This window comes from Rhamphochromis sp. 'chilingali' (assembly GCF_963969265.1).
Source record: "Rhamphochromis sp. 'chilingali' genome assembly, chromosome: 14".
NCBI lineage: Eukaryota > Metazoa > Chordata > Actinopteri > Cichliformes > Cichlidae > Rhamphochromis > Rhamphochromis sp. 'chilingali'.
The window spans coordinates 33,186-60,815 of NC_137941.1; the positions used below are offsets into that span (position 1 = coordinate 33,186).

Genomic DNA, 27,630 nt, shown 5'->3' on the forward strand with positions numbered 1-27,630 from the left:
TGACCTGTAATCGTTTTTCTTTGGCGCCAAAGAGCCTTTTCCTTTTTTGTTTTCTTTAGGTCACGAGCAGTTGTCCAAACATTTCACTACATATCGTACTGTGTATGACTGTGTACGTGACAAATAAAATTTGAATTTGATTTGATTTGATTTTGATTTGAAGAAGACCTTCACAGGTCGTAACGTCACCACATAGGCACACAAATTCATATTCATTTGGCCTATTATAATTTAATTTGATTTCTTTTTTCTTTAATAACTAAAAGGTTTTTTTTCAAAACCAATTCATTTTCTTTATTTTATTTCTTTAAAAATCTAAGTTAAAAATTACATATTTAAGTTAAAATTTTAATTTAAAAATTTAATTTAAACTTTGGTAGAAAAACCAGTTTAAAAACACTCGCCTCCATCCAACTCACCATGGTTGGATGGACTTCTGACTGGACCCTGGTGCGCCATGGCGGACGCCGTGGACAATCCAAGGTCCAGGCCCCTTACCGAGGGATGGCCCGTGCACCGCCCACCTCCAATTGGAGGAGGGGCCCAAACACTCACCCCATCCTTCAAATTTGGGGAAAAGGAGGACACATTTGTTGACTACATTCGGAGGAGTCTACAAATCTGGACAGCCTTTGTCGCGTCGTTGTGACAACGGGGGGGGCAAATACCTCAAATTGAATTCTGCATTAAATCATGTTCAGTTGTTTCTAATCTTTCCTTATTGAAATAATATGTTTAATCCAACTACTACACATGTCAGTTTAAAATTATAAAAAGACATTCATTATATTATATTAAATGTTTTGTGTCACAGTCCGCTGTGGCAGACCGTGTGGAGAGTGCGTGGAGGACTCAGGTGCAGACACAAGTGATACGGGAGTGAACTTAAACCAAAAGCGAGCCTTTTATTATGGCTGATGAATACAAAAGAAGCAAACAAGAATAAGGGCAGCACAAGAGCAATAACTAAACAGAAACCTAAACTGGGAATAAACTATGGTAAGGCTATGACTTAGAATACAACAGACCGGGCATGGAAACACAGAGGGTGGGAACACAGACGACGCGACACAGACTGTATGAAACACCGAGACTAAATACACATGAGGGATGATCAGGGGAAGTGGCCACACATGGGAGCACAGCTGACACACATGAACCTAACGACAGGACAGGAGAGTGCAACTGAAGCGACAGCATGAACATGACAATACAAGACACACAGACATAACACACGAAGGGCAAGGGAGGCTTAATACAAGGGTAACATAATTACAAATGGGATGGACTAACTTAATGAACCTAAACAAACAATAAACATCAAAATAGGCTAAACACAAAACACTGGGTCGCACGACCCAGGACCATGACAGTTTTGTATCTTTGTGATTTGTCTGTTTCCTTTTCCTGTTGTATAAACTCACTTTGGATCAGCTAACTCTAAATACTGAACTAGCAGCTGGTACCTGTCTGAATGTCTCAAGCTTAACTACAGCATGAAAGAAATATTAATAAAAACCTGTGCTAACACACAGTTAGCCCAAAGGAGCTTGCCAAGAAAAGCATCTGAGAACCTTCACAGACACACAGTTAGCCCATTTCACTGTCATTATTGAGATTATGTATACTATCTAAACACTTTGTTAATGATTTATTTAGAAATTCCAAATGATGCCAAAACCATGCCATGAGCCATCAACAGCTCCTTGATAACTTGTGTGCAGTTGGTGTAATATTTATTTTAAAATGGTGAATATATTGTTTGCAATGTATAAAGCTACTGTTATTAAACATGTTACATTATAGTATATAAGCATATTAATTACCTATAAGTCACTTATATCTTATAAATTAGATATTTAGGTGGAATAATTTTTCTAAAATAATAAATTTACTATGTACTAACACAACAACAGGCCAAGAAAGCCTTGAAATAATCGAAATAATCTGATTAGGTTCCTAATCAGCTGTTCTGAGTAATAGGTTTATAAATCCAGGGTAAATAAAGTCAGACCATCTGTAATGTTTGAACACCAGCACTGACAGAAGTGACAAACTGCCCGTGTCTGGTCTCACGAGAGTGAGGTTTGTTTTCAGGAAATGGGGAGGTTGCAGCAGTTGTAGTTTGAGACGTCTGGTTTGAAGAAACCACGTGATGCTTTTTACTTCCTCTGACAGTTAGGCCTCTCTGCGTCTCTTCTTTTGTGATCTGAGACATACAGAGATGGCGGGTACAAGGTGAGTTCATTTTAAATATGAAATCTCATTATTCTGTTGTCTCTGTGATTGGTTTGTTTTGGTGTGTGTCTGCAGGTCTCACCGCTGCGTTACTGGGGTTCACATTTGTTTACTTTCTGTAGGCCTCCGCTCACTTCTGGCTGAAATTTTAAAAAAAGGCCAATAATAATAGGAATAACCCTAAATGAGCATAAAGATTTCATTTGCTTAATTTTTTTAGACCAATCTCATCTGAAGTTATGGAAACATTGTAACAGTCTCTGATTCAGACTATGAGGTTATGATCGTAAGACTTCATGCATGACTGACGGTCCAGCTTCCGTTGTTTGGAGGGTTTCATTTTGTTTCCGGTTAATGAGGCTTCACTTCTCATCATGTCAGTTCTGAGACCTGATCATATTTTTAAGTGTGCTGTTTTTATGATGTGGTTTTATGTCACAGTCAGTTACTGAAACAGCTCAAACCCACAGAACTGCAGACACGAGGGATGATTCAAACATATGTCAACGTCATAAAAAACAAAATGATCAGAGTGTTTAATGTTTTTATTTGCATTTTCTAACACACTTACCAGACATTTCAACAATATATTTAAATGTAATATTGCACACTAAGAGTTCAGGAAGTACATACAAACCATCAGCTTCTTTCTATAGCCCCACATTCTCCAGCCCTACCCTCTTTTTTAAAATTATTTGATTAACCACATTTTAGGAGGAAGACCAAAGTGTTACGAGATGGTACTTTGACATTTTCTTGATACTGCTCAACCTCTGATGTACACCAAACTTTTCATTAAAACTGTTGAAAAAAGATGTGACTAGGGATTTCAAGAAATGCTGTTTTTTAATGTTGTTGATTGTTTTTCCATTGTATTCTCCAGGAAAAGTGTAAACTTCATCCTACTCTTTTCCAGCACACACATTGTGTGGACATAGAGATATACATGAAAACTTGATGTTTTTTAAGTTGTGCTTTTTCTTCTTTTCTCTTATTTCAGTTATATTTCCATGTTTGAAATAATCTCTCTCTCTCGCCCTCCCTCCCCCTTTGACTTTTGAGGGAATTGTTGTTGTGATTTGGCAGGATATAAATAAAAGACAATGGCTGTTTACACACCTGACACGTGGTAAAATTCTGTCACCAGAATCATGTGGCCTGGAAGTATCTGCATGACAGCAATAAGAACTACTTGAATTCTCCAGATACTAAGAAAAAGAGCTTCAATGCTTCCCTTATTAACGTCTTTAGAAGAGGAAAAATGCTGTTCTATAAAATACACCATCCAGCCATTCATGTAAACCAGCAACAGAACTGTAAATGTCAAGTAACAGTGTGTTTTACATTCCATGCCAAAAGCTGCCGACACTGCCAGTTTAAATACAACCGGACACACTCTTCTCTTATTCTAAGTCCTGGTTAATTTTCCTATCCAGCTTTCCTTATATTGTTTCCCACTTAGATCGAGGAAAACTGGTTAGAAAAGGAGAGAAGAGGTACTATTCAAACATACCCTCAGTCTTTTCAGCTCTGGTTTCCTTGCAGCTGGCTAGCAGAAAGGCAGACATTGTGTAACTAAAGTGAAGCAAACAGGAAAAAGTCAAACTGTCCTCAGATCCTTTTGTGGATGGAACTTCTGAATGTTCAGTCACTCAGTTTAAACAAACAGGAGGTGTAAACAGGTGAATAGACGCAGACAGAGCCATTTCAGTTAAGTTTAACTGATTCTAATATTACATATTTTATTAAATGTATTTTTATTTAATCATGGTTAATTTAACATTACGCATAATGGGTGTTTAAAAGCTACTTTTTCAATAAATTGTAAAATAAACTTTCAGTGGGGGGATACAAATTCTACAAAGTATTTCCCAAAGTACACAAATGAAAAGAATGAACAGTCTATGTACGTTTTTACCTGAGAAAATGGTTACCCATACTGCCTGGGGAAACATAATAGTCTTCATTATTTTAATGGGAAATAAAATGTAATATCATAATACATTTTCTCTAAAGTGGATTGTTTAAATGCATAGAAATATAAATTCACAGACATCATAACTAACTGTAAAGCTATGAAATGATAAAAATGATTGTTTTGTTTTTCATGTGCAGAATCACGAACCTGCAGAGTACCGTGAAACCAGGGATTCAGGCTCCACAGCGCAGCACAGCGACACAGGGAGCCGTGCAGATGCGCATTAAAAACTCTCCGAGCTCCGGAGACCGTCTGAGTCAGTCCAAGTCGATGGTGCTGCAGGAGACCGACCTTCCTCAGAAACCTGTACGTAAATCACAAAGAAGCACCAGCCTGCAGGAGACGCTTCTGTTTTAATGAACATGTCTTTTGCAGATCTCTCGACATCGCAGGAATCAGTCTCAGCACAATGTTGTGGTAGCAGGAGCTGCTACATTTGAACCTCTGGTAATTACAACCTATATAATCATTACATTCCTCCTGTTTTCGAAAAGTTCCTTCACAGATCCGGTTTAATCTCCTCTCTCCACATCTGACTCCCCCCACATTCACTCCTCTGTAAGATGATCTTACTTTGTCATTTTGCTTTTTATTTGCGATCCACAACAACTGATCCCAGTGCAGATTGGTCATCATTTATGAAAACACAAAAAATCTACTTCCCAATTAAATGAATGAATGTTTCAACAACAGCACAGTGGCGTACGAAACAGTGATTAGCACTGTTTCCTCACAGCAAGAAGGTCCTGAGTTTGATTCCACCACCAGTCTCTCTGCGTTAGCCCTGTGACAGACTGGTGACGTGTCCAGAGTGTAAGTATTTACAATACTTACAGTGTAATTTGTGCATCCTTTCTTCTTTATCATCATCTTTATTTAGAAAGCAAGTGCTGCACATTGGAACTAAATAATAAAAATTCATAACATATAAATAAGATCCAAATAAAAGAAAGTGAAATAGTTAATTAATTAATAATTAATTTAATTTTAAGAAAAACTAAGTCTCATTGAAGCCAAAAGCCAAAGAATAAAAATGGGTTTTAAGACATTGTGGTGGGGCGTGGTTCGTGTGGGGGAAGTTGACACACCTGAGCTCGATCTCAGGCATATTAAATGTGCCAGCCCAAATGGAAAAGATACAAACTTTATAAGATTAATATATATCTGTCTTGTGTGAAACTTGTATGAAAAAGCATACAAGAGTGAAAACAGATAAGATCCCTTGAAAAATTATATAAATGAAACTTGTATGTTTTGAATACTTACTAAAAAATTATATGAAAGTAATGAGAAAGTGGCCACTTTAATGAGTAAATCATGTAAGCCTTATATGATTCACTATATGAAGTAGGCCACATCTGATGCAAGTCTTTTGTAAGTTTTTACTATTTCTTTTCCATATGGGAGGACCTGAGGAAGTGTTTGTTTGTTTGGTTGGGTGGGTGTTAAGATAAGATAAGATAAGATAACCTTTATTAGTCCCACACGTGGGAAATTTGTTTTGTCACAGCAGGAAGTGGACAGTGCAAAAGTTATGACGCAAAAATTAGAATACAATAAGAATAAATACAGTACACAGCTGTACAGAATAGAATAAAATAATATACTATATACAGTAGAATAAAATAGAATAAAAATATACAATAAGATAAAAATAGAATACGAATGCTATATACAACTGAGTAAAAATACAACGATGCCAGAAAGGATTATTGCACTTAGTGTTATTGCACATGTGTGGATGTGTGTGTTTGTTCAGTTAAAGTCTTTGTTGTGGAGTCTGACAGCAGTGGGGAGGAAAGACCTGCGAAATCTCTCCGTCCCACACCGTGGGTGCCGCAGTCTCCCACTGAAGGAGCTGCTCAGTGCTGTCACAGTCTGCTGCATGGGGTGGGAGACGTTATGTGTGGGATGCAGCTGAAAAGCTGTGGCCGGGAGTTGTAGATGCAGCAACCAGGAATAAAAAGTGTGTAAAGAGTGAAAGTATGTGGTCGGGGCCGTCATTGCTGTCACAGACGTGTTTTAAAAGTGGACAGTGAAGGGCCCTGGCTGTATCCCAATTCAGGGTCTGCAGCCTTAAAGGCCGCATTTTAAGGCCGATTACGTCACAGCGACGCGACAAAGGCTGTCCCAATTTGAAGGCTGCTCGAAATGCAGCCTCAAATGCGTCCTTCATTTCCCTGAATTTTAAGGACGTGGCGGTGTAGACTTCATGGCCCAATATATCCCAGAATGCATAGCGCGGCGGTGGGTGTGGATAATTTTGCTGAAAAAAACGGCGGATGAGGGGCGCCTGAAGAGTAAACTTTAAGTAAGTACTGAATATTATGTCACTTATTTATGTGCAAATGTTTAATAATGAAGAACATTAAAACATTACTGTTGGCCACATGTCGGCAAAGTCATGTGACATTAGTGACGTTTGTACTAACTTGGTTTTAAAGCCTTTACTTTAAAATATACGCCGTTCAATAGCTGACCTTAATCTTACAGAGAATGACCAAAGCTCATGTAGAAACAAACAAACAAATGAACAAATGATTTTCTTCATTTCATTTCTGTCAAACAAAGCTGTATGAAACGTTTCCAGCTGTTAGTATCATGGTTGCTAGGCAACCTGGGCAGCGCAACGGAGGCTAGACCATCCCATTTCACAAGCCTCGCACTTCCGGCCTTAGCGGTCTTTAAGTACGCGGCCCTTGAGGATCGTTGAGACTGCGTACTTTAAGGCTGCAGACCCTGAATTGGGATACAGCCCCTCTCTAACATGGAAGGGCAAGTTATTCCATTATTTAGGAGCCATGATAGAAAAGGCCCCGCCCCCTGTGAGCTTCCTCCTGGATCTCAATACTTCCAGGAGCAGCTGGTCAGCTGACCTGAGAGACTGACAAGGTGTGCGTGGATGAAAAAGCTCAGAGAGGTAGTGAAAGAATTTAAAAACCAAACATGAGAATCTTAAAATGAACTCTAAAAGACACAGGCAGCCAATGCAGTGAGGCCAGGACAGGGGTTATATGCTCTCTTTTACGAGTTCCTGTTATGCAGTCATGCAGCGGCATGAACCAGCTGCAGACGTGAGAGCAACGACTGACTGACCTCCACATAAAGTGAGTTACAGTAGTTCAGACGGGATGAAATAAAAGCATGGATCACTGTTTTAAGGTGCTGCCTCGAAAGAAAAGATTTCACTCTTGCCAGTCGCCTTAAGTAATAAAACTGGACTTCACCACTGCTCTGATTTGGTTGTCCAATTTAAAACCACTGTCCAACTTAAAACCAAGGTCAGTAATTACAGGTTTAAAATAAACTTCCAGGGATCCAAAATCAACAGGAGGACTAACAGGCACCACTGGGTCCACACACCAACAATTCTGTTTTCTTGTACTTGAAATTTAAGTAGTTTAAAGCCAACCAAGCTTTAATGTCATCTAGACATGTCAAAACAAGTTTTATGGAGATGCTATCCTTCTGCTTTAGTGGCAAATAGATCTGGCATTCATCAGCATGTGCAATGAAAAGAGATCCCATGCCTTCTTAGGAAGATGGCACCAGCAGTATGCACGGCGACACGTCCGTCAACTCTGCTAGCTTTGCTTTGGCTTTCGCTAGCCTTATCCTTTTCTATTTGATCCTAAAATGCCCTCGCTCTGCGTGTGTACAATCGCCAGCTACTCTTAGAAATCAAAGCATCGTATGACCTGGCTCTTAAACAAACGGACACAGGAGATGATTATGGGCCTCCTCCACCACTTTTTGAGCCCTGTATTCCGGTTTATCTGTGCCAACACTCCTACACCACTTCCTGGAAGAAGCACCCGAGGAAACGAGGAAAGCGGGCTGGTACACTCATCAAAGTCCGAGCTCTTCTCCATGCTTCTCGTGGAACTACTGGACCAGCAGAGTGCATCTTTAGATGGATCCTGCCTGTTGTCCCTGGAGCTCCCATGACACTTGATCCCCCGCTCTCAGCATTCTATTTCCCTAAGCGGCCTCGGACCCGTGGATGCGGTGTGGACCACAGAAATCTTCGTACACTTAACCAAGCTGGAACATCTGATGTTAGGATCTACACACTCCAAATGGATTTACTAAATGTAAGATCATTAGCAAACAAGACGTTTGTATTAAACGACTTCCTAAATCAGAATCAGAATCAGAATCAGAATACTTTATTGATCCCTGGGGGAAATTATTTTTTGTTACAGTGCTCCATTTTAAACCAACATTAAGACAAGACAGACAATACGCTAACTAAGAATAGTACAATATATACATATATATACATACATACATACATAAGTCACTTATAAATAAATATTTGGAAAAGAAACATGTGTAGTTGTAGCAGCAAACAGTGTGTTAAGTGGATGCGTTGTACAGGGAGATGGCCACAGGCAGGAATGATTTCCTGTGTCGTTCAGTGGTGCTTTTCGGTAATCTCAGTCTCTCACTGAACGAGCTCCTGTGACTGACCAACATGTCATGGAGTGGGTGGGAGGTGTTATCCAACATTGTCTTTATCTTGGACAGCATCCGCCTCTCCGACACCACCTTGAGGGAGTCCAGCTCCATCCCCACAACATTGCTGGCCTTACGGATTAGTTTATTAAGTCTGTTGGCATCTGCGACCCTCAGCCTGCTCCCCCAGCATGCAACAGCATAGAGGATCGCACTGGCCACCACAGACTCATAGAAAATCCTCAGCATTTTCTGGCAGATGTTGAAGGACCTCAGTCGCCTCAAAAAATAGAGACGACTCTGGCCCTTCCTGTAAAGTGCTGTGGTGTTTTTAGCCCAGTCCAGTTTATTGTCAATGTGTACTCCAAGGTATTTATAGTCCTCCACAATGTCAACACTGACCCCCTGGATTGAAACAGGGGTCAAGTGTTTCCTGGTCTTCCTGAAGTCCACGATCAGTTCCTTGGTCTTTGCCACGTTGAGCTGCAGATGATTCTGCTCACACCACGTGACAAAGGAGTCGACCACAGCCCGGTACTCTGTCTCATCATCCCTGCTGATGCATCCAACCACCGCAGAGTCATCAGAAAACTTCTGAAGATGGCAGGTCTCTGTGCAGTGGCTGAAGTCTGTGGTGTAGAGGGTGAAGAGGAAGGGGGAGAGGACAGTCCCCTGTGGTGCCCCTGTGTTGCTAATCACCTTGTCAGACACACACTGTGGGAGACGTACATATTGTGGTCTTCCTGTCAGGTAATCAACAATCCAGGACACCAGAGAAGCATCCACCTGCATCGCTGCTAACTTATCACCCAGGAGGGTCGGCCTGATGGTGTTGAAAGCACTGGAAAAGTCAAAAAACATGACCCTCACAGTGCTCGCCGGCTGGTCCAGATGGGTGTAGACACGATTGAGCAGGTAGATGATGGCGTCACAACAGTTGGACTTTCTGTTTCTGACAGAAACATGGCTTCAACCCGGTGAGTCTGGAGCTTTTTTTGGAACTGGTTCCTCCTAATTTCTCATTCTTCACTCTCCCTCAGCCCTCTGGTAGGGGGGGAAGCTTAGCCACCATGTTCAACGCTCGATTTCACGATTTCATCAAATATTACAGCACGACTCATTTTCTAGTTTTGAACTCCAACTGTTTGAGTTACACCTACACTCTGCTGCGCCTTTGCTGTGTGCCCTCATATACCGTCCTCCATCTTAAAAAGGATTTTATCAAAGAGTTTTCAGGTTTTATGGCTGGAATCGTTCTTAAATTCGACAGTTTTTTCATCCTTGGTGATTTTAACATCCATGTCTGCTGTGACTCTAAACTTTTGGTCAAGGACTTTAAATATTATTGACTCTTTTAACTTGACCCAGTGGGTTACCGGTCCCATGCATGAAAAAGGTCATACACTGGACTTGGTGCTCTCCCACGGGCTGGATGTGTGCATCACGGAAATATCCAAGTTGCGCATCTCCGATTATCTTCCTGTGTTGTTCACTGTAACGCTGCGCTGCTCTTAATGCTCTGACAGCGCCCGCTTTTTCTGCTGCCTTTATGGATTCTGGAATAATGAACTCCAACTGTAAGAGTGTTGAGGACCTTTCGGACATTCTTCATTCTACCTGCACTGATATTTTGGACTCGATTGCTCCATTGACAAGATTCTATCGATTAGGGCTCTTGTCTCGTCGTCTGCTGCTTGAGATCATTGTCTTTCTCCTATGTGCTCAGCTGTCCTAGAGCAGTTTGATCCCGTCTCCCTTAATGACTTGACTGCGGTAGTTAGTAACTAGGGCTGGGTATCGTCACTGATTTCTAGAATCGATTCGATTCCAATTCACAAGGTCCCGAATTGATTCGATCCACGATTCGATTCAATTCGATTCGATTAAAATCTGGGAAATTTTGCCTGAGACAGTCAGAAATATTATAATTCAGATCAGTACATTTACATATTTTTGTATCTATAAAAAGGAAGCTGACACTTTCCAGACTTTATCAAAGGTGTGAGCGTCACAGCAGAGGCCTTTGTGTCAAAGTAGCTGAAGATAAAACACAGAAAAACATGAAGGTGATTTTCCTGGCCTGGATTTTATTAAAATATTCCACAGTACATCAAAAACGAAAGAAAACCATTAATCAACATATGAACATTACCTCTGAAGTTACAGCGGTTTTATTACAGACACAGCTGAGCGTTTTGCATTTTGCAAAATTTTAAAAAGTTTATATTTGTTCAGAAGCCTGTTGAACAGCAGAAATTAGGTTTTCTTTTCAGAAGTAAGTAAAAGGGGAAAAAAAACAGCGGCCGACAGCCTGTAAACAACGGTAGACTTGTTTGTAACAAGCAAGCAAATAATGCAGAAAACAGATTTTTAGATGGAAAACTGTTCTTGAAGTACAGACAGACAGACAGACAGACAGACAGACAGACAGACAGACAGAGAACAGCAAAAGTCAGAGTGAATTCATGACAATGTTTATGTGAAGCTAGTTTGGATCTTTTGCTGCTGGTTTGGTCAATAATGTTTGAAGAGAGATAAAACCAACAGCTTTAGAATCACCGCAAAAAGGGCGTGAACACAAAGCGCGGACATCAGAATCAGCGAGCTGTCGGCTTTCAGCCCCAACCCTGTCCGTGCCGTTGGGTGAGAAAGTCACATCTCACTGATTCTGATCTGTCGGCGGGTCCGAGCTTTGTGTTTACATCTTTGTGCAGAATCCGTGTTCCTGCTCTCATTTACTGTTTTAGCTGTTTGGTGGTTCTTGAAATTTTGTGAGATTTCACCAGAGATTCTGGCGTTTCGGGCAAAATAAATTAATATAAAAAAATAGATTCAGGATTTTAATAAATCGATATCACGTTATCCAAGCCTGAATTGATTTTAATCGATAAATCAATTATCAAAACCCACCCCTATTAGTAACCTAAGATCATCACACTGCCCCTCCGTCTCCCTCCAAGCTTCCTTAAAAGCACTTTTAATACACTTTTAATGTTGGGCCTTTTATCCTGAGATTAATTAATACGTCCCTTGCTACAGGCTGCGTCCCATCATGCTTTAAACAAGCTGTAGTTCAGCCTCTTCTTAAAAAAAACAAAACCTGGACCCAACTGTTCTGTCCAACTACAGGCCTATCTCAAAGCTTCCTTTTCTATCTAAAGTCTTGGAAAAAGTGGTCTACCTACAGTTGCAGGCCCACCTTGATTTTAATATGATCTCTGAAAAATTTCAATCTGGTTTTAAATCACTACATAGCACTGAGACGGCACTTTTAAGGATTTTTAACGATGTTCTTTTAACTGTGGACTCTGGCAGCCCTGCTGCCCTTTTATTGTTGGACTTGTCAGCAGCTTTTGACACGGTCGACCATGACATCCTGTTATCACGGCTAGAATTTCATGCTGGCCTAAAAGGATCTGCCCTCCAGTGGTTTCGGTCCTATTTGTCAGAAAGGTCTTTTCATGTCAATATGGGCCCCCACAACTCCAAAATAGCCCCTCTTAAATACGGTGTACTTCAAGGCTCTATTTTGGGTCCTGCCCTGTTCGCACTCTATTTGTTGCCATTGGGCTCCATCTTCTCACGGTACAGCATTTCATTTCACTGTTTTGCTGATGATTTGCAGATTTATCTACCTTTAAAAGCAGGGTCAGACCATCCCCAGCTCTTATTACGCTGACGATTTCAAACAGTGGTTGTTATTAAATTTTTTAAAGCTAAATGAAAGTAAAACTGAGGTTGTCATTTTTGGCAACTTTAATCATATCGACAGCACTCTGGGCACCCTTTCCTCGTATTGTAAAACACATGTAAAAAACCTCGGTGTCTACATTGATGGTTCTTTTAAATTCAATAAGCAGGTAAGTGCAGTAGTTCAGTCCTGCTTTTTTCAGTTAAGACAGCTGGCCAAGGTAAAGCCATACCTCCCGGCTAACGTCTTTGAGCGTGTTATTCACCTTTTCCTTACTTGCAGATGAGACTACTGCAATTCATTGTGTTATGGTCTAGATCAGGCCTCCATCCATCGTCTTCAGATGGTCCAAAATGCAGCTGCTCGCCTGCTAACTGGTACCAAACGGAGAGAGCATATAACCCCAGTTTTAGCTTCTTTACACTGGCTTCCTGTCTCGTACAGGATCCAATTTAAACTTTTACTTTTTGTTTTTAAGACACTTAATGCCCGAGCCCTTCCTTACCTCCTTATGCTCCAGGAAAAACCACGAGGTCTAGCTCAAAATTAATGCTGTCCATCCCACAGACTTATCTCAAAGCTCATGGTGATAGATCCTTCTCTGTGGCAGGTCCCAGACTTTGGAATAGTCTCCCCTTAAATATTAGATCTGCACAAACACTTGAGCAATTTAAATCATTACTAAAGACACATTTCTATGCCCTGGCTTTTAACACACTATGACCCAAGCATTTTGCTGTTATTTGAATTAGTCTTAGTTATTGTTTTAATTCTTTTGTTTTTTTATTGTTATTATTGTACTACATTGTTGCTTTTTAATACCATTTTTATATTGTTAAGCACTTTGTGCAGCATCGGCTGTTTGAAATGTGCTATATAAATAAATTTGACCTTGACCTTCTAAGGATGGAGCCCTGTGGGACGCTGCATGACAGAGGAGCAGAAGATGATTCAGAACTGAGAAGGCTGGTGGAGACAATTGGTTTAGGTCTTATTTGGCCAAGAGAACTAAGTGCAGAGCCACCAATACCCACTACATCATTTAATCAAGAATTAGACTATTGTGGTCTACGGTGTCAAAAACAGCAGCTAGGTCAAGCAAGACCAGAACGAATCACATACCATTAAAAAACCCTTAATGCAGATTCTGTGCTATGAAGGGTTTTAAAACCTGATTGAAAAAACCTCAAGGATGCCATTATCATCTAGAAAATATTGAAGTTGACTAAAAACTGTTTTCTCTAAAACCTTGGAAAGTAAAGGCAGCTTGGAAATAGGCCTATAATTGGCCACGACTGTGTGATCAAGGCCAGGTTTCTTAAGCAGTGGCTGCACTACTGCATGTTTGAAATTTGCAGGAACCATACAAGAAGACAGACTGCTGTTAATAATGTCAAGGACATACTGTCCTATACTAGGAGAAATGTCTTTAAAAATAAAAAATTGTGGAGGAAAAGGATCCCGTGGGGAACCTGTGAGCTTAATATGGTGCACCACATCCTCTAAAGTGGAGAGCGTCACAAGCTCAAACTGAGTAAAAACAGCAGTGCAAGGGACAGAGAAAGAGGGGTCAGAGTCAGGAGCTGTGATCAGAGCCCTGGTGGTGACAAAAAAAAACAAAAAAACAAAAACAAAAAACAACAACCCCTCAGAAAATTATTGCAAATATCAGGAGAAATTTCCAAACAGACATTCAGTGGAGTATTAGGAACAGAGTCAGTGGTGTTAAATAACACACATGGGTTAGGACTGTTGGAAGAAATGATATTTTCAAAATATGCCCTTTTTTGTCTCTTTGACAGTTTTCTGGTAGCGATGTCAGCAGTCTTTGAAAATTTGAAATGATACATGCAGTTTTTCCTTTCTCCATCTGGGTTCTGCTGGGTGACGTTCCCTCTTGACAGCGTGAGCGCTGTCATTAAACCAAGGCGCAGGTTTAGCCCGAGGCTGTCTGGGTTTTAATGGAGCCCCACAGAGTCAGAGAAATTCCTCTTGCATCCAGATGGCTATCCAAATCTGACATGCAGATTTGGATAGCCATCTGGATGGAACTACTGGTGAGGCCAGGAACGTTCAAAGCTTTGAAGTGGCTTGTTCTGATCCCCACAAGTGAGTCTGATTATCGGTGTCTACAGAGAGTTCACTGACATCTTGGTTTGGTTGACATATGGATTAAATATGCATGTCAGTTCATTCAGATTAGTTTTTCACAAGTAAACATGGCTAACCTTTAGAGTTACTGTTTATTTTAAAATAGATTTGATGTAAAGTCCCATGTTCAGTTTGTCTTTCTGGGTTTCTGATGATTCTCCCCCCCCCCCCGCTCTCGACAGCATATGTATAAAACGTCTGAACACTTCCTTAATTTCCCTTTTGTGTGCTTCCAGGTGGATTTGAAAGGTGAAATCATGAATATGGCTAAAATTTCAGACAGTGGTAAGAAGCAGAGGAAGAACTGGTCTTCAGTGTGGACTGTGCTCACCTCAGACCAGTTAATGTTTTATAAAGACAAACAGGAAACTGGACTGGTATAAAAATCTTTCATCACTACTGTCAGTGTATCTCTACTTATATTTATCATGTCTAACTTGTGTGACCCATCACATTACTGTCTTTGCGCTTAGAAACCAGGAGGTAAGGCAGATGTGCTTCAGCTGTGTGGAGCATTCATTGAGTGGAATACTGAGAAATCAAGCAGGAAAAATGTCTTCCAGGTGAACACTTAATTGCTGCTGATGGCTTATTCTCTCTGGTTATTTAAAATAGATGGTACAGAAATGAACTGGTTTTTTTGGTTGTTTTTACCTGTTCTAGATTAAAACAAGCACAGGAAGTGAGTACCTTGTCCAGACTGACAGTTACTCCACTGCCAGCAAATGGTACGACGCCATCAAAAAGACCGTCGACTCTTCAGTAAGAAGTCACCACCCTTTAAAATCATCATCACTATATTCCTTGTTCATTAATTATAAATTATTTCTGTGCATTTTGTGAATTTCTTTTCAAAAAGACAAATTGATCACTTATCAAACTAATCTTCCTGAGATTGCTTGTACCTCTTTTCTGCTCAGACTAAAGAAGGTTTTCCTCTGCGGAGATCAAACAGTACAGACTACCTGCCCAGACACAGCTCCCTACCTGGATATGGCTCTGCTTCTCCTGGTGTCAAACAACGTAACCCAATACACCGACGATCTATCAGTGAGTCTGAGGAATAATGATTTGTATTTATACAAAGCAGCAGTGAGCAGCTAAAGCCACAGAAACCATTAGTGTGTAAAACATGATTCACATCTAAATTATCATGACTGCTCCATAACTGCTGGAGGTGGAAAGCAGCTGTGCAACTCCTAAAAAAAGTTAAGGTAATAATGTCACGCGGGCGGAAACTGACTCAGGCGCAGACCAGCTGAACTAGAATTACAGTCACAAGTGTATTTACAAACACACTATGTGAAATTATAAACAGTGTATGGGGGCAGGGACTTTCATTGGTCCAAGGGAAAAAGCGAAGCACACTCTGCTCGTTCGCTCCTCTCGCATTTGTCATTAGCACTCTCACCTACTCCACGCCACGCTGCCAGGGAAACAGATCTAGGGATAAGGACAAGTCCAGGAGTCTATGCACAGGAGAACCGTGGTTAGAATAAACTGAAAAATCACACAAGAAACAGATTATCAGAGCTGTACTGACGAGAATAACTCAACAATCCAGCAAAGACGCCTTCTTTGCTGGATGACAAATACAGTCCTTGGACCAGTCAATATGGGGTTTATGTGTATTTAGCCATGGATAACCGAGAACGAAGGATACAAGCATCATCAAACAGAAAGGAACTAATCTTTTCAACATGGTTGCAGGAAGAGGAGATCTGAATGGCCTGCAAGTGATGATACCCATCGTCACTTGCAGGCCAATATAAACCTGACACTAACACTGGAGTCTAGGTAGGGAGACGTCCTCAATCGTGCCCACCAGCATTCCTACTGCTACTGACGGACAAAATCTTTCGGCCACGTGGGACAGGTGTCTGCATAGTGTCCTTATCTGCCACAATAAAAACACTGACCAGCCAGATGTCATTTCCTGCAGTCTGAGAGCAAAAGTCGGGCCTGGCCAAGCTGCGTGGTCTGCTCTTCCTCCTCTGCTGGCTCGTCTCTTCCTGGCCTTCGTTCCCAGGGATCAGCCCCTCATGGATCTATCAGGACTGGAGACCTGTTTACCATATACCTGCATGTTGTCATCAATCCTAACAGTCATGGAAATCACAGCATCCTACTCACTGGAGTTGAATGCTACCGTGCAGTGACTTCTCTTCATAGTGAAAATACAACTTACAGCTCTATCTCTGTACAATGGTGCTCAGCTATCTCCACATGTTCCCGTAAATCTCCTGGGAGACTTTCACCTTGACGAGCTGGATTACTGACTGTGTTCCTCAACAATACAGTGTCAGCTACTGTGTTAAGTAGAGAGCCACTGACAAGGCTGATCAGCATCAGGATAGCATGATTAGTCAGGAGGGGTGGCCAACTCCAAGGCGGGAAACTCTTCAGGCCTGGTGTTGCACCAAAACACAAACACCACCATATGCACACAAACATGCACAGACCAGGGCCCTGTTCTTCGTACCTCGCTAAGTAAGTTAGCTGGATTAGATTGTTGACGATTTCGCGTGATAAGATAAGATAAGATAAGATAACTCTTTATTGTCATTGCACAGTCATACATAGTACAGTAGTACAATGAAATTGGAAAAACTGTCCTACGTCGGCACTACATATAACACAACACGACACGATATGACACATCACAACGTAACAAACAACACAACACAGTATATTAACTTAGTATAAAAAAGAAGAATAAGTGTATGTGTATTGCACACTGTTATTATTGCACATTAATTATTATTGCACCTTGTTATAAATATAAATATTATTGTTATCGTTTTAAACATTGTTACCTCCCCCTAAAAAGTCCAGGGAGGTATCCAGTCAGGTCAGCTATTTACATTGATCAGGGCTATTGCCCTGTTGTAAAAGCTGTCCTTGAGTCTATTTGTTCGGGACCTCAGCAGCCTGAACCTCCTGCCAGACGGCAGCAGCTTAAACACCCGGTGTCCTGGGTGTGTGCAGTCCCGTAGGATGCTGCGTGCCCTCTTGAGACAGCGAGTGCTGTACAGGTCCTTCAGGGAGGGAAGAGGATGTCCAATGATTTTTTGGGCCATGTTGATGACCCTCTGGAGTGCCTTTCTGTGTGCTGTGGTGCAGCTGGAGAACCACACACCGATGCAATATGTCAGCACACTTTCAATGGAGCAGCGGTAGAAGACGGTCAGCAGCTCCTTCTTCAGGTCCATTTTTCTGAGGATTCTCAGAAAGTGGAGACGCTGTTGGGCCTTCTTTAAGACCGCAGAGGTGTTAGAGCTCCATTGGAGGTCTGTGTCTATGTGCACACCCAGAAACTTGAAACTGGAGACCCTTTCCACGCACTCCCCGTTGATGCTGACAGGCTGCAGCTCGGACTTCCTCCTTCTGAAGTCAACTACCAGTTCTTTTGTTTTGGTGGTATTGAGGTCCAGGTTGTTGTCTGCACACCAATCTGACAGCCTCTGAACTTCAGCTCTGTATGCAGTCTCATCTCCCCCTGAGATGAGCCCCACCACAGTGGTATCATCTGCAAACTTGATGACTGTGTTGTCTGGGTGGGAACTAACACAGTCATGTGTGTACAGAGTGTACAGTAGGGGACTCAGTACACAGCCTTGTGGAGAGCCGGTGTTGAGGCTGAGGGCTGAGGAAAGATGAGGCCCCACTCTAACTCTCTGTACACGGTCTGAGAGGAAGTCTCTGATCCAGCGGCAGGTGGTGGAAGGAAGTCCAATTTCCAGCAGTTTATCTATTAGTCTGTCCGGGAGTATCGTATTGAAAGCAGAGCTAAAGTCAACAAAGAGCAGCCTGGCGTAACGGCCCTGCACTTCCAGGTGAGAGATGGTGGTGTGGAGCGTTGTAGCAATGGCATCTTCAGTTGATCTGTTAGCTCTGTATGCAAACTGGAGCGGGTCGAGTGTGGGTGGCAGGCAGGACATGATGTGACGTCGGACCAGTTTCTCAAAGCACTTCATTATAACAGGTGTTAGAGCAACTGGTCGGTAGTCGTTGAGGCTGCTAATGTTAGTACACTTTGGCAGTGGGACAATTGTGGCTGACTTTAGGCACGGCGGGATGCAGGACTGGGACAGTGAAGTGTTGAAGATCTTAGTGAAGACCCCAGCCAGCTGGTCTGCACACTCTTTTAGGACCTTTGCGGTTACCCCATCTGGTCCGGTGGCCTTCCTGGGGTTCACTGCCCTCAGTGTGCGCCTCACCTCATATTCCTGCACTATGAGGCTTGGGCTGCTGCTGTCCGATGTTTTTGCTGCTGCTGCCTCTGGTCCCTTCACCTCAAAGCGTGCGAAGAAGTGGTTCAGCTCCTCTGCATGCTCCGCGTTACCCTCAGTCAACGTGGTATTGCCAGGTTTGTAGTTGGTTAAGTGCTGAACTCCCTGCCATACCTGTCGTGAGTTGTTGGTGGTGAAGTGGTCTTCGATCCTTCTCTTGTACGCTGCCTTGGCCTCTCTGATGCCTCTTTTCAACTGAGATCTGGCTGCACTGTACTGCATACCATCACCGGATCTAAAAGCGGCGTCACGTTGCTTCAGCAGGACCTGGACCTCTTTAGTCATCCAGGGTTTCTGGTTGGAATACACCCGGAGACGTTTGTCCACAGTGACACTGTTGACACAGAAGTTAATATATGAGAGCACTGATGTTGTGTGCTCTTCAAGGTCCTGATGTTCGAACACGCTCCAGTCCGTGTTTTCAAAACAGTCCTGCAGCTGATGTGATGCACCTTCTGGCCAGGTTTTCACAGTTTTTGTGACTGGGGGGGCTCTTCTCCTAATGGGAGTGTATGCAGGGATCAACAGCATGGACATGTGGTCTGACAAACCTAGATGTGGTAGAGGGGTTGCTCTGTAGCCTTTTTGGATGTTGCTGTAGGCTTTATCCAATGTGTTTTTCCCCCTCGTTGCACATTTAATATGCTGTTCAAATCTGGGGAATACTGACCTTAAATCAGCATGGTTGAAGTCCCCAGCTATAATGTGCACTGCGTTTGGATGGGAGTTCTGCTGGTTGCTTATTGTCTTGTGCAGCTCCTCCATGGCAGAGTTAGCATTAGCATCGGGTGGTACATACACGGCCATTACCATGACAACAGTAAACTCGCGAGGTATGTAGACGGGTCTGCACTTCACAGTCAAGTATTCCAAATCCGGGGAACAGTGGCTGTCTACAGTCTTTGTGTTTTTGCACCAGCTGTCATTGGTGTAGATGCATAAACCCCCTCCTTTGATCTTACCGGAGTGGCCGTTCCTGTCGTGACGGTGAACCGTGCGGCCTGCTAGCTCAATAGCCGAGTCCGGAATTGATGGCTGCAGCCAAGTCTCTGTGAGTAATATTATGCTGCTGTCCCGTACACACTTATTGACTGCAATTTGTAATCTCAGTTCGTCGATTTTGTTGGTTATGGACCTGACGTTGGAGAGGAAAATACTCGGAAGCGGTGGCTTAAATGGCTGTTTCTTTAGCCGAGCTAGTGGACCCGCCCTGCAGCCACGCTTTTGCCTCCTTTGTTTACGTTTCCTCTTTGCCTTGCCGCTGGGAAGAACCAACCACGGAGACCCTGGAGCTCTTATTATGTCCTCCGGAATGCTGTGAAAGTGGTGGTAGTCCGATGTAATGCTCCTTGCACAGCGTAATCCCAAACTCAAAAGGTCCTGACGACTGTAGGTGGACTCTACTCGATGTATAATGATCCTGGATCGTTCGGTTCCCCGAAGCTCATCCGGGACTTGCTGTCATAGCAACAGAGCCGTAAGCGTAAACCTGCTCGGGAGCAGGTTTACTTTATGTAAACAGGATTAGATCGCGGCCACGCAGGTATGTCCGCTTCATTTATACGAAAGCAACAGCGATATTCCACCACTGTTTCACCATAAATAAATATTATCAATGTAACTGAAGATAATGCAGCACCTGATCCTTTTATTGATGTCACACAGATACATACAGGTCATTTCCTAAAAAAGGGAAATGTACTATTAACATTCTATTACATGTATGTGATTATTACAGATGTAATTCATATTTCAGAGTAGTAATTGTAAATTACTTCGTGTAATCAAGATGAGAGACCACGGCTATAAAAGCGAAGGTGGATTTGGGAAGTCTGTCGCAGCCATGTCCTGTCCGTATACGCGACCAACCCATTGCGGAAGGTGCAAGATTGATAAGGAGAGTCCTCAGAATTCAGCGTATATTGCGGGATAGACAGGATCCTTTAGCTCAGCGCGACAGTGTGCTCATTGAGAGATATCGATATTCCCGTGAGGGTATTATTTAGTTAACCAACTTGTTGACGAGGGGGTGCAGGACCACCACCTGTCTTTTTTTCCTCTGCCCTTTTCTTGGTTGCTGTTATGAACAAACTAACAGAGTATTACAGGCCAGTATTACCTTGCCAAGAGACGAAAAGCAATCTAAGAGATAAATATTACCATTCTGTAGAACACTCCTGTATTCCACTTTTACTTGTTCCCATGTTCTTGTGGGTCCTGTTGTGACTCTAATGTGAAAGGGGATATAATATAACATATTATAATATAATATAATGCCATATGATATTGGACAATATAGTGTCATATGATAGATCTACCCTACCGCCTACTGGTGTTGGCCAGAGGGGCCGATGGCGCGATATGGCAGCCTGGCTACAACCGTAGCTGCCTCCACCAGTGTGTGAATGTGGGAGTGAATGAATAGTGGTATCGTACAGCGCTTTGAGTGCCTTGGAAAGCGCTATATAAACCGAATCCATTATTATTATTATTATTATTAAATTACCTACGAGTTTGATTTGTCAGCAACTTTCTGCCAGCCCTCTCTCCTTGCTTTTGCAGCCTTTGCAGTGTTCCCTTGCGTTTTAATTAAACTCTGAAACTCCTGAAATCCCGCACTCATGAGTTCTTGCTCTGCTGCCGGAAAATACCGTGCACGCCCCTTCGACATTTTCGCCGACCAATCAGAGGGTTGCCGATCAATGTTTCTACTATCGATGCGTAGCCCCTTTTACGACACCCAGTGATGTCACATTACTGCGTCCAGCTATACTAATCGTCAACAGCAGGTGTGTTCGGGGAACCGGATTAGCGAGCTCACGGTTAGCGCGATGGTTTGGTCTTGGATGTGTCATGTGATCTTGGATGTAGTGAGCGACGTACGAAGAACAGGCCCCCGGAGTAGAAAACACAAATCCAAATACAACACAGACATGGCAGGTCGACCAGCGAGGAATGGCAGACCGTGACAGAAAAAGACTCTAAATGAATATCAATGGTACTAAAAGTAGCTGTAGATAATGTTACATCTGTGTGATGATTATGGGTCATTTTGTCTCTAATGGTTAAAATGTTATTTGTGAAGAAGTGGCTACAGTGCTGAAGAGAAACCTTCAGTTCTTATTTCTTATTTCTCCAGGCTAACTGATGATCCTCTAAATTTGCAACACACCATTTTCTCTCCAGCTTACGAGTCATCTGCTTTAGGCTACGTGTTTGAGAATTATACCACGGAGTCAGGTACTTCTGATTTGAGGCCTTAGTTTTCACAGGAGCTACAGTATCCAGAGTTGTATGTGGTGAGGAGGTAAAATTATTAACAAGATAATCGACCTCTGTTGGAGCAGTGTTCAGATAGCTGCTCTGCTCTGTGTTGGTACAGGGCATTGAAGATGATAACAGTGGGTGGATTATATTCTTAAACTTAGTTACAGCGCTTTCAGAAAGACATCTACTGTGATAAAGTCTACTCTCCACCGCTGTGTAATCAATTATTGTAAATGTAAATGTTATCAGGAAATGATCAGACAGGAGAGGGTTTTCAGGAAACACTGTTAAATGTTCAGTTTCTATGCCATATGTTAAAACAAGATCTAGAGTGTGATTAAAGTGGTGGGTGGGTTCTTTTACATTTTGAGAGAAGCCACTTGAGTCTAATAACAGATTAAATGCCATGTTGAGGCTGTCATTTTTAGCATCTACATGGATGTTAAAATCACCCACAATAATTATTTTATCTGAGCTGAGCACTAAATCAGATAAAAAAAAGTCTGAGAAATCAGACAGAAACTCTGTGTAAGGCCCAGGTGGACGATAGATGATAACAAGTAAGACTGGTTTCTGAGTTTTACAGCTGGGGTGGACGAGGCGAAGCATCAGGCTTTCAAATGAATTAAAAGTCTGTCTGGGTCTTTGGTTGATTAGTAACCATATCATCAGAATATGGGTGATGAGAGACATCATTTAAAGTTAATATTGAGAAACATTATTCTGAACATTATTCCACCATAGTTTTTTGCAGATTGGTGAACCTCTGCCTTTTTTCACTTCTGAGAGCTCCTGTTGTGCCTAAACTGTACAAAGATTGGCTACAATCGTTTTGCATCCATTAAAACACTGTTGTGATTGGATACAATTACCCTGATTAGCTGCAAATTGTTCCTGCAGCTGTTTCTTTTTAGTACCACTTACTTATCCAGCTTTTTTTTGATCTGTCCCAACCCATATGGAAAAGATATATATAAATCTTATAAAGTTTTTATCTGTCTTGTATGAAACTTGTATGAAAAGCATACAAGAGTGAAAACACATATAAGATTCCTTGAAAAATTATATAATGAAACTTGTATGTTTTGTATACTTACTAAAAAAAATATATGAAAGTAATGAGAAAGTGGCCACTTTCATGAGTAAATCATGTAAGCCTTATATGATTTATATATGATTTACTCATGAAAGTAGCCACTTTCATGAGTAAATCATATGTTTTTACTATTTCTTTTCCATATGGGAAGAGCTGATGTTTTGCTGCCATCTAATTCAAAATGAGCGCATGTGTGTGTTTTCTGTTCTATTGTGAGTAAAATATGGGTTTATAAGATTTGAAAATAATTAATTTCTGTTTTTTTAATCCCTAACCCTTTTACATTCAATTCAACTTAATTGAATCCTGTTTTATTTACACAGCACCAAATCACAACAACACTTGTTTTACATAGTATCTCAAAGCTGTACCTCAACCTGTTTCTTTTGTAGACATGTTTGGCAGCTCAAAGCTGAAGCACAGCGCCTCAGATAGCGCAGACAAGAATGGAGTGAAAAACCGGCTGAAGAAATTCATCATCAGACGTCCATCCATGAAGACTCTACAGGAGAAAGGCCTGATAAAAGGTTTCTGCTTGTTTTGCTTCAGCCTTTTTTCTGAAGCCTTGTTTTCCAGTCGTGTTTTTATGCTTGCTTCCTTTCCTTTAGAAATGTCTTTTTTAAAAATTAAAACTTAACTAACAGTTTGGATAAATTTTGTTTCAACAGCATTGCTGGCAGACTAGAGAGGTTTAAGAAATAAAATAACATCGTGTTTTTATATACAGTGTTACCTTTGCAGAAGTTTTACAGGTTCGGTTTTACAACCTAACCCTGGCCCTAACACAAGCTTAAAATGATTTTTGTGAGTGAACTGGCTTTCAAAATGTGCTTAATCTAATAATTAAGTTAACAAAAATTCTAATTGATCAAATTGTTATAACATCTGTCTCAGATCGAGTGTTTGGCTGCCATCTGTCGAGTCTCTGTGAGCGTGAAGGGACCACGGTACCAAAGTTTGTTCGGATCTGTGTGGACGCCGTTGAGAAACGAGGTACGTTTACTGATACTGAAACTCAGACATGACTGTGCAAGATATGGACACCCACTCTCCCACCCATTCCTTGACATCCTTGCCAGTCACAGGAGCACGTTCAGTGAGAGACTGAGATTATCCATAATGCACCAATGAACGACACAGGAAATCATTGCTGCCCGTGGCCATCTACAGTACACAGTACAATAGTTACACCCCGTTGCACATGCTTTACAGTAAAATAATAACTAACAAAGTTTTACAGGTCAGAGTAAAACGTCAATCATATATATTTCACCTCTGCAATATTCTGGATATTTACAACTGAGCTACTTATATATTAGAGTTATTTCTTGTATTTTGTAAACTTTGTAATATATTGTATTATTTAGTTCAGTCTGTTACCGTTATTGTGTGTGTGTAACTGTGACCACATGATTTCTTTTGGCATTATTCTGATTCTAAACACAGGTACAGTGGTATGAAAAAGTGTTTGCCCTCTTCTTGAGTTCCATCTGGAAATTAAGAAGACTCAGATTCATGCTGACCAATGCATGAGCCAGAGTCAAGTTTCTGCATCTCTATGAAAGTTAAAAAGTACTTCTGCATGGAATTGTTGTATAAAGAATGTGCTGCCATCTGTTTGTGACCTCAAACTGAAGTGCACGTGGGTTCTGCAGCAGAACACAGCAGCAAGTCCTCCTCCGAGTGGCTTAAGAAAAACAAAATGAAGAATTTGGAGTGGCCCAGTCAAAGTCCTGACCTGAACCCAGAGTTTATAAAGCCAGTTCATGCTCAAATAACCTCGGATGTGCTAAAATTCCTCCACAGAGCTGTAGAAGATTCATTGCTAGTTATCACAATTGCAATTAGGCTGCTAACGATGGACCAACCAGTTATTAGGTTTAGGGCACTGTGGTGGGGTGTGGTCTGTGGTGCTGCTGCAGGAGATCACGCCTTGCTGGTTATGCGGACTGCTGTAATGCTGTTGTTGTTGGTGATGTGTGTGGCTGGCAGCTTTAGAGCTGCAGTCGTGTGTTTGTGACAACAACCGTGAGAATGCGAAATAAAGAGATGCTTATAAGCATAAAAATGTCGTCAGGTCTGCCATGGATCATTTACAGGGGCAATCAGTTTTCGTAGGTTTGGACTTTTCCCCTTGATAATAAACACCTTCATTGAGAAACTGCATTTTGTGTTTACTTGTGTTATCTTTGTCTATTTAAAATTTTTTGATAATCCGAACCATTTAAGTGTGACAAACATATGAAAAATTCAGGAAGGGGGAAAACACTGTATGTTTAGTTTCTGTTTCCTGAAAGCTAAAGCTGTTTGAGTACAATTAACTAGCAACGAGTAGTACATATGGATCTATTGAATGAGCTCAGACTTAAATTAAGGTTTTTAATAAAGTGTATCTCTTTGCAGGTCTGGAAGCTGACGGGATCTACAGAGTCAGTGGAAACCTGGCCACAATCCAGAAACTTCGCTTCCTCGTCGATGAAGGTCAACTAAACAATAGCTTTTACAGTAGCTGTAAAGTAGTTAATTTCCCTTTCATTTATGAAAATGGGTTATAATTAATCAGCGTAAGTCTTACATTGCCCTGACAAAGCTAGGGGATTAAAACAAAGAGTCAAACAATGCAGGTTACAAAATGAAACAGAATTTTATTAAGAAATTAAACCTCGATACACAGCTAAGCAACTAAGTCAGTCAACCAAACCCATCAAAATAGTGCTTGTGGCATGGCCTTACACCAATAATTTATATCAAAATGTATTAAATCCTCCTAAGTAGACTCTGAAGTTAAAAACCAATACATATAAAATGGTAAAACAATGTGCTCTGACCTCTTCTCATAAAATCCTGCTCAGTAATATTTCCATGGTTGTCCCACAGAGGAGGACCTGGACCTGGAACACAGTCAGTGGGAGGATGTCCACGTCGTCACCGGAGCCCTCAAAATGTTTTTCCGTGAACTGCCGGAGCCACTGTTTCCATTTAGGTTTTTCCAGCCTTTTGTGGAGGCCATCAGTGAGTAAAACCTGCCTTTGTTATAAATCTTCAGTTTGTGATGACTTCATAAAATGGTTCTTTTATTTCTGTAATCTCTGCTGCTCTTGGTCAAGTCACTTTAAGAATGAGACTTGTATTTAGACAGAATCTCCAGACTGCTTGAACAAGACTTTTCTCTCTCTCCCCCCCCCCCAAGTTTAAAAACGTTTCAACTTCAATTAGAAATCTAAAGGTTAAACTAATGCTGCTGTCATTTGTTTTAACAGAGATCAAAGAACCCAAACAAAAAGTTCAGGCTGTGAAGAAACTGATACAGCAGCTGCCCAAACCCAACCATGACACCATGAAGCTTCTCTTCAGCCACCTGCACAAGTAATCCAACACACACCTGAACCTCACCTGTTAGGAGCATTTACAGTGTTCAGGTGGAATACTGTGGAATAAACCACTGCACATATTACTTTACAAACAAGTGATAATTCTTACATTCCTGTCCATATATTTGGCTTGTATCTTATGTTTCTTGTATTTTGCACACCGCTGTTGCTTGTGAAGCTTGCACACAAGAATTTCACTCACATGTGCTGTGTCAATAAAAGTGATTTGATTTGATGTTCACACAATCAGAAAGGCACCATCAGAAAGGGTCGTATTTATAAACTCAGGATGGGTAGCACATAGTACACTGTTTGATGCTTTGTTAGCTAATTTAAAGGACATGTTAACGTTTGCATTTTCCTTTTGCAGAGTTCTGGCCTTTTCCAGGAAGAACCTGATGTCCACTCAGGGCATCGGAATCGTGTTCGGTCCAACGCTGATGTGGCCTGAACTGGACGCCGGAAACATGGCGGTCAACATGGTGTATCAGAATCAGATTGTGGAGTTCATTCTCACTGAAAGCCAAGAAATCTTCAACTTGGACGGGAAGTAAAAGGTGCTGAGCGGGACCAAATCAGCTGATGGACTCACGTTTACAGATATTAGAAGCCATGTCTGGTTTGGGCCGGGATGTAAAAACTGGAATTTTCAGAAGATATTTTGTCAGAGTTTATATTGCATTAGCACAAATCTATAATTAAATGTTTTGACCCTTTTACCTCTGCCACAATCGGTGTTGTTTTCAAATACAAAAATATACAGTACTCCAATAAATAATTCTAATGATTTTCTGTATATAACCTACCACTGAATATTTAAAACATATCCTAGTGTCATTATAAAATTCAGCTGCATTATCACAAAATTAGCCTGCAGAGCAAACATGTATGAAACATGAATCTTAGTAATGTTTTTTTTATTTCAAATATAGCATTCACACTACTCAAGGCTTCACATGAACATCTCAAACAAACCCTGTCATATTATTGGTAAAATATTGCTGAAGATTATTTTAAAGTTATTGAATGATGGTGAGTAAATAAGATGATTTGTATGATTAGTGTGTTTGTTTCTAGACAGTCTTGCA

At 41.4% G+C, this 27,630-nt stretch overlaps 1 protein-coding gene across 1 annotated transcript; it reads left to right on the plus strand.

Annotated features, from left to right (window-relative positions):
- Positions 1 to 2,137: 2,137 nt before the first annotated feature.
- On the plus strand, positions 2,138 to 27,630 carry arhgap15 (Rho GTPase activating protein 15). Its single transcript, XM_080902816.1, has 13 exons — positions 2,138 to 2,238; positions 4,354 to 4,522; positions 4,592 to 4,663; positions 14,753 to 14,893; positions 14,990 to 15,079; positions 15,180 to 15,278; positions 15,437 to 15,566; positions 23,564 to 23,698; positions 24,066 to 24,164; positions 25,575 to 25,652; positions 26,049 to 26,183; positions 26,432 to 26,537; positions 26,913 to 27,630. Exons 1-13 carry the CDS (start codon positions 2,225 to 2,227, stop codon positions 27,094 to 27,096), a joined length of 1,452 nt encoding a protein of 483 aa, XP_080758942.1. The 5' UTR covers positions 2,138 to 2,224; the 3' UTR covers positions 27,097 to 27,630.

Excerpts from the sequence above, each read along its gene's own strand:
- arhgap15 (XM_080902816.1), top strand. Across the intron at positions 15,567-23,563 it reads AATACACCGACGATCTATCA|ACATGTTTGGCAGCTCAAAG; the intron begins GTGAGTCTGAGG and ends TTTCTTTTGTAG. Across the intron at positions 25,653-26,048 it reads TCGCTTCCTCGTCGATGAAG|AGGAGGACCTGGACCTGGAA; the intron begins GTCAACTAAACA and ends GTTGTCCCACAG.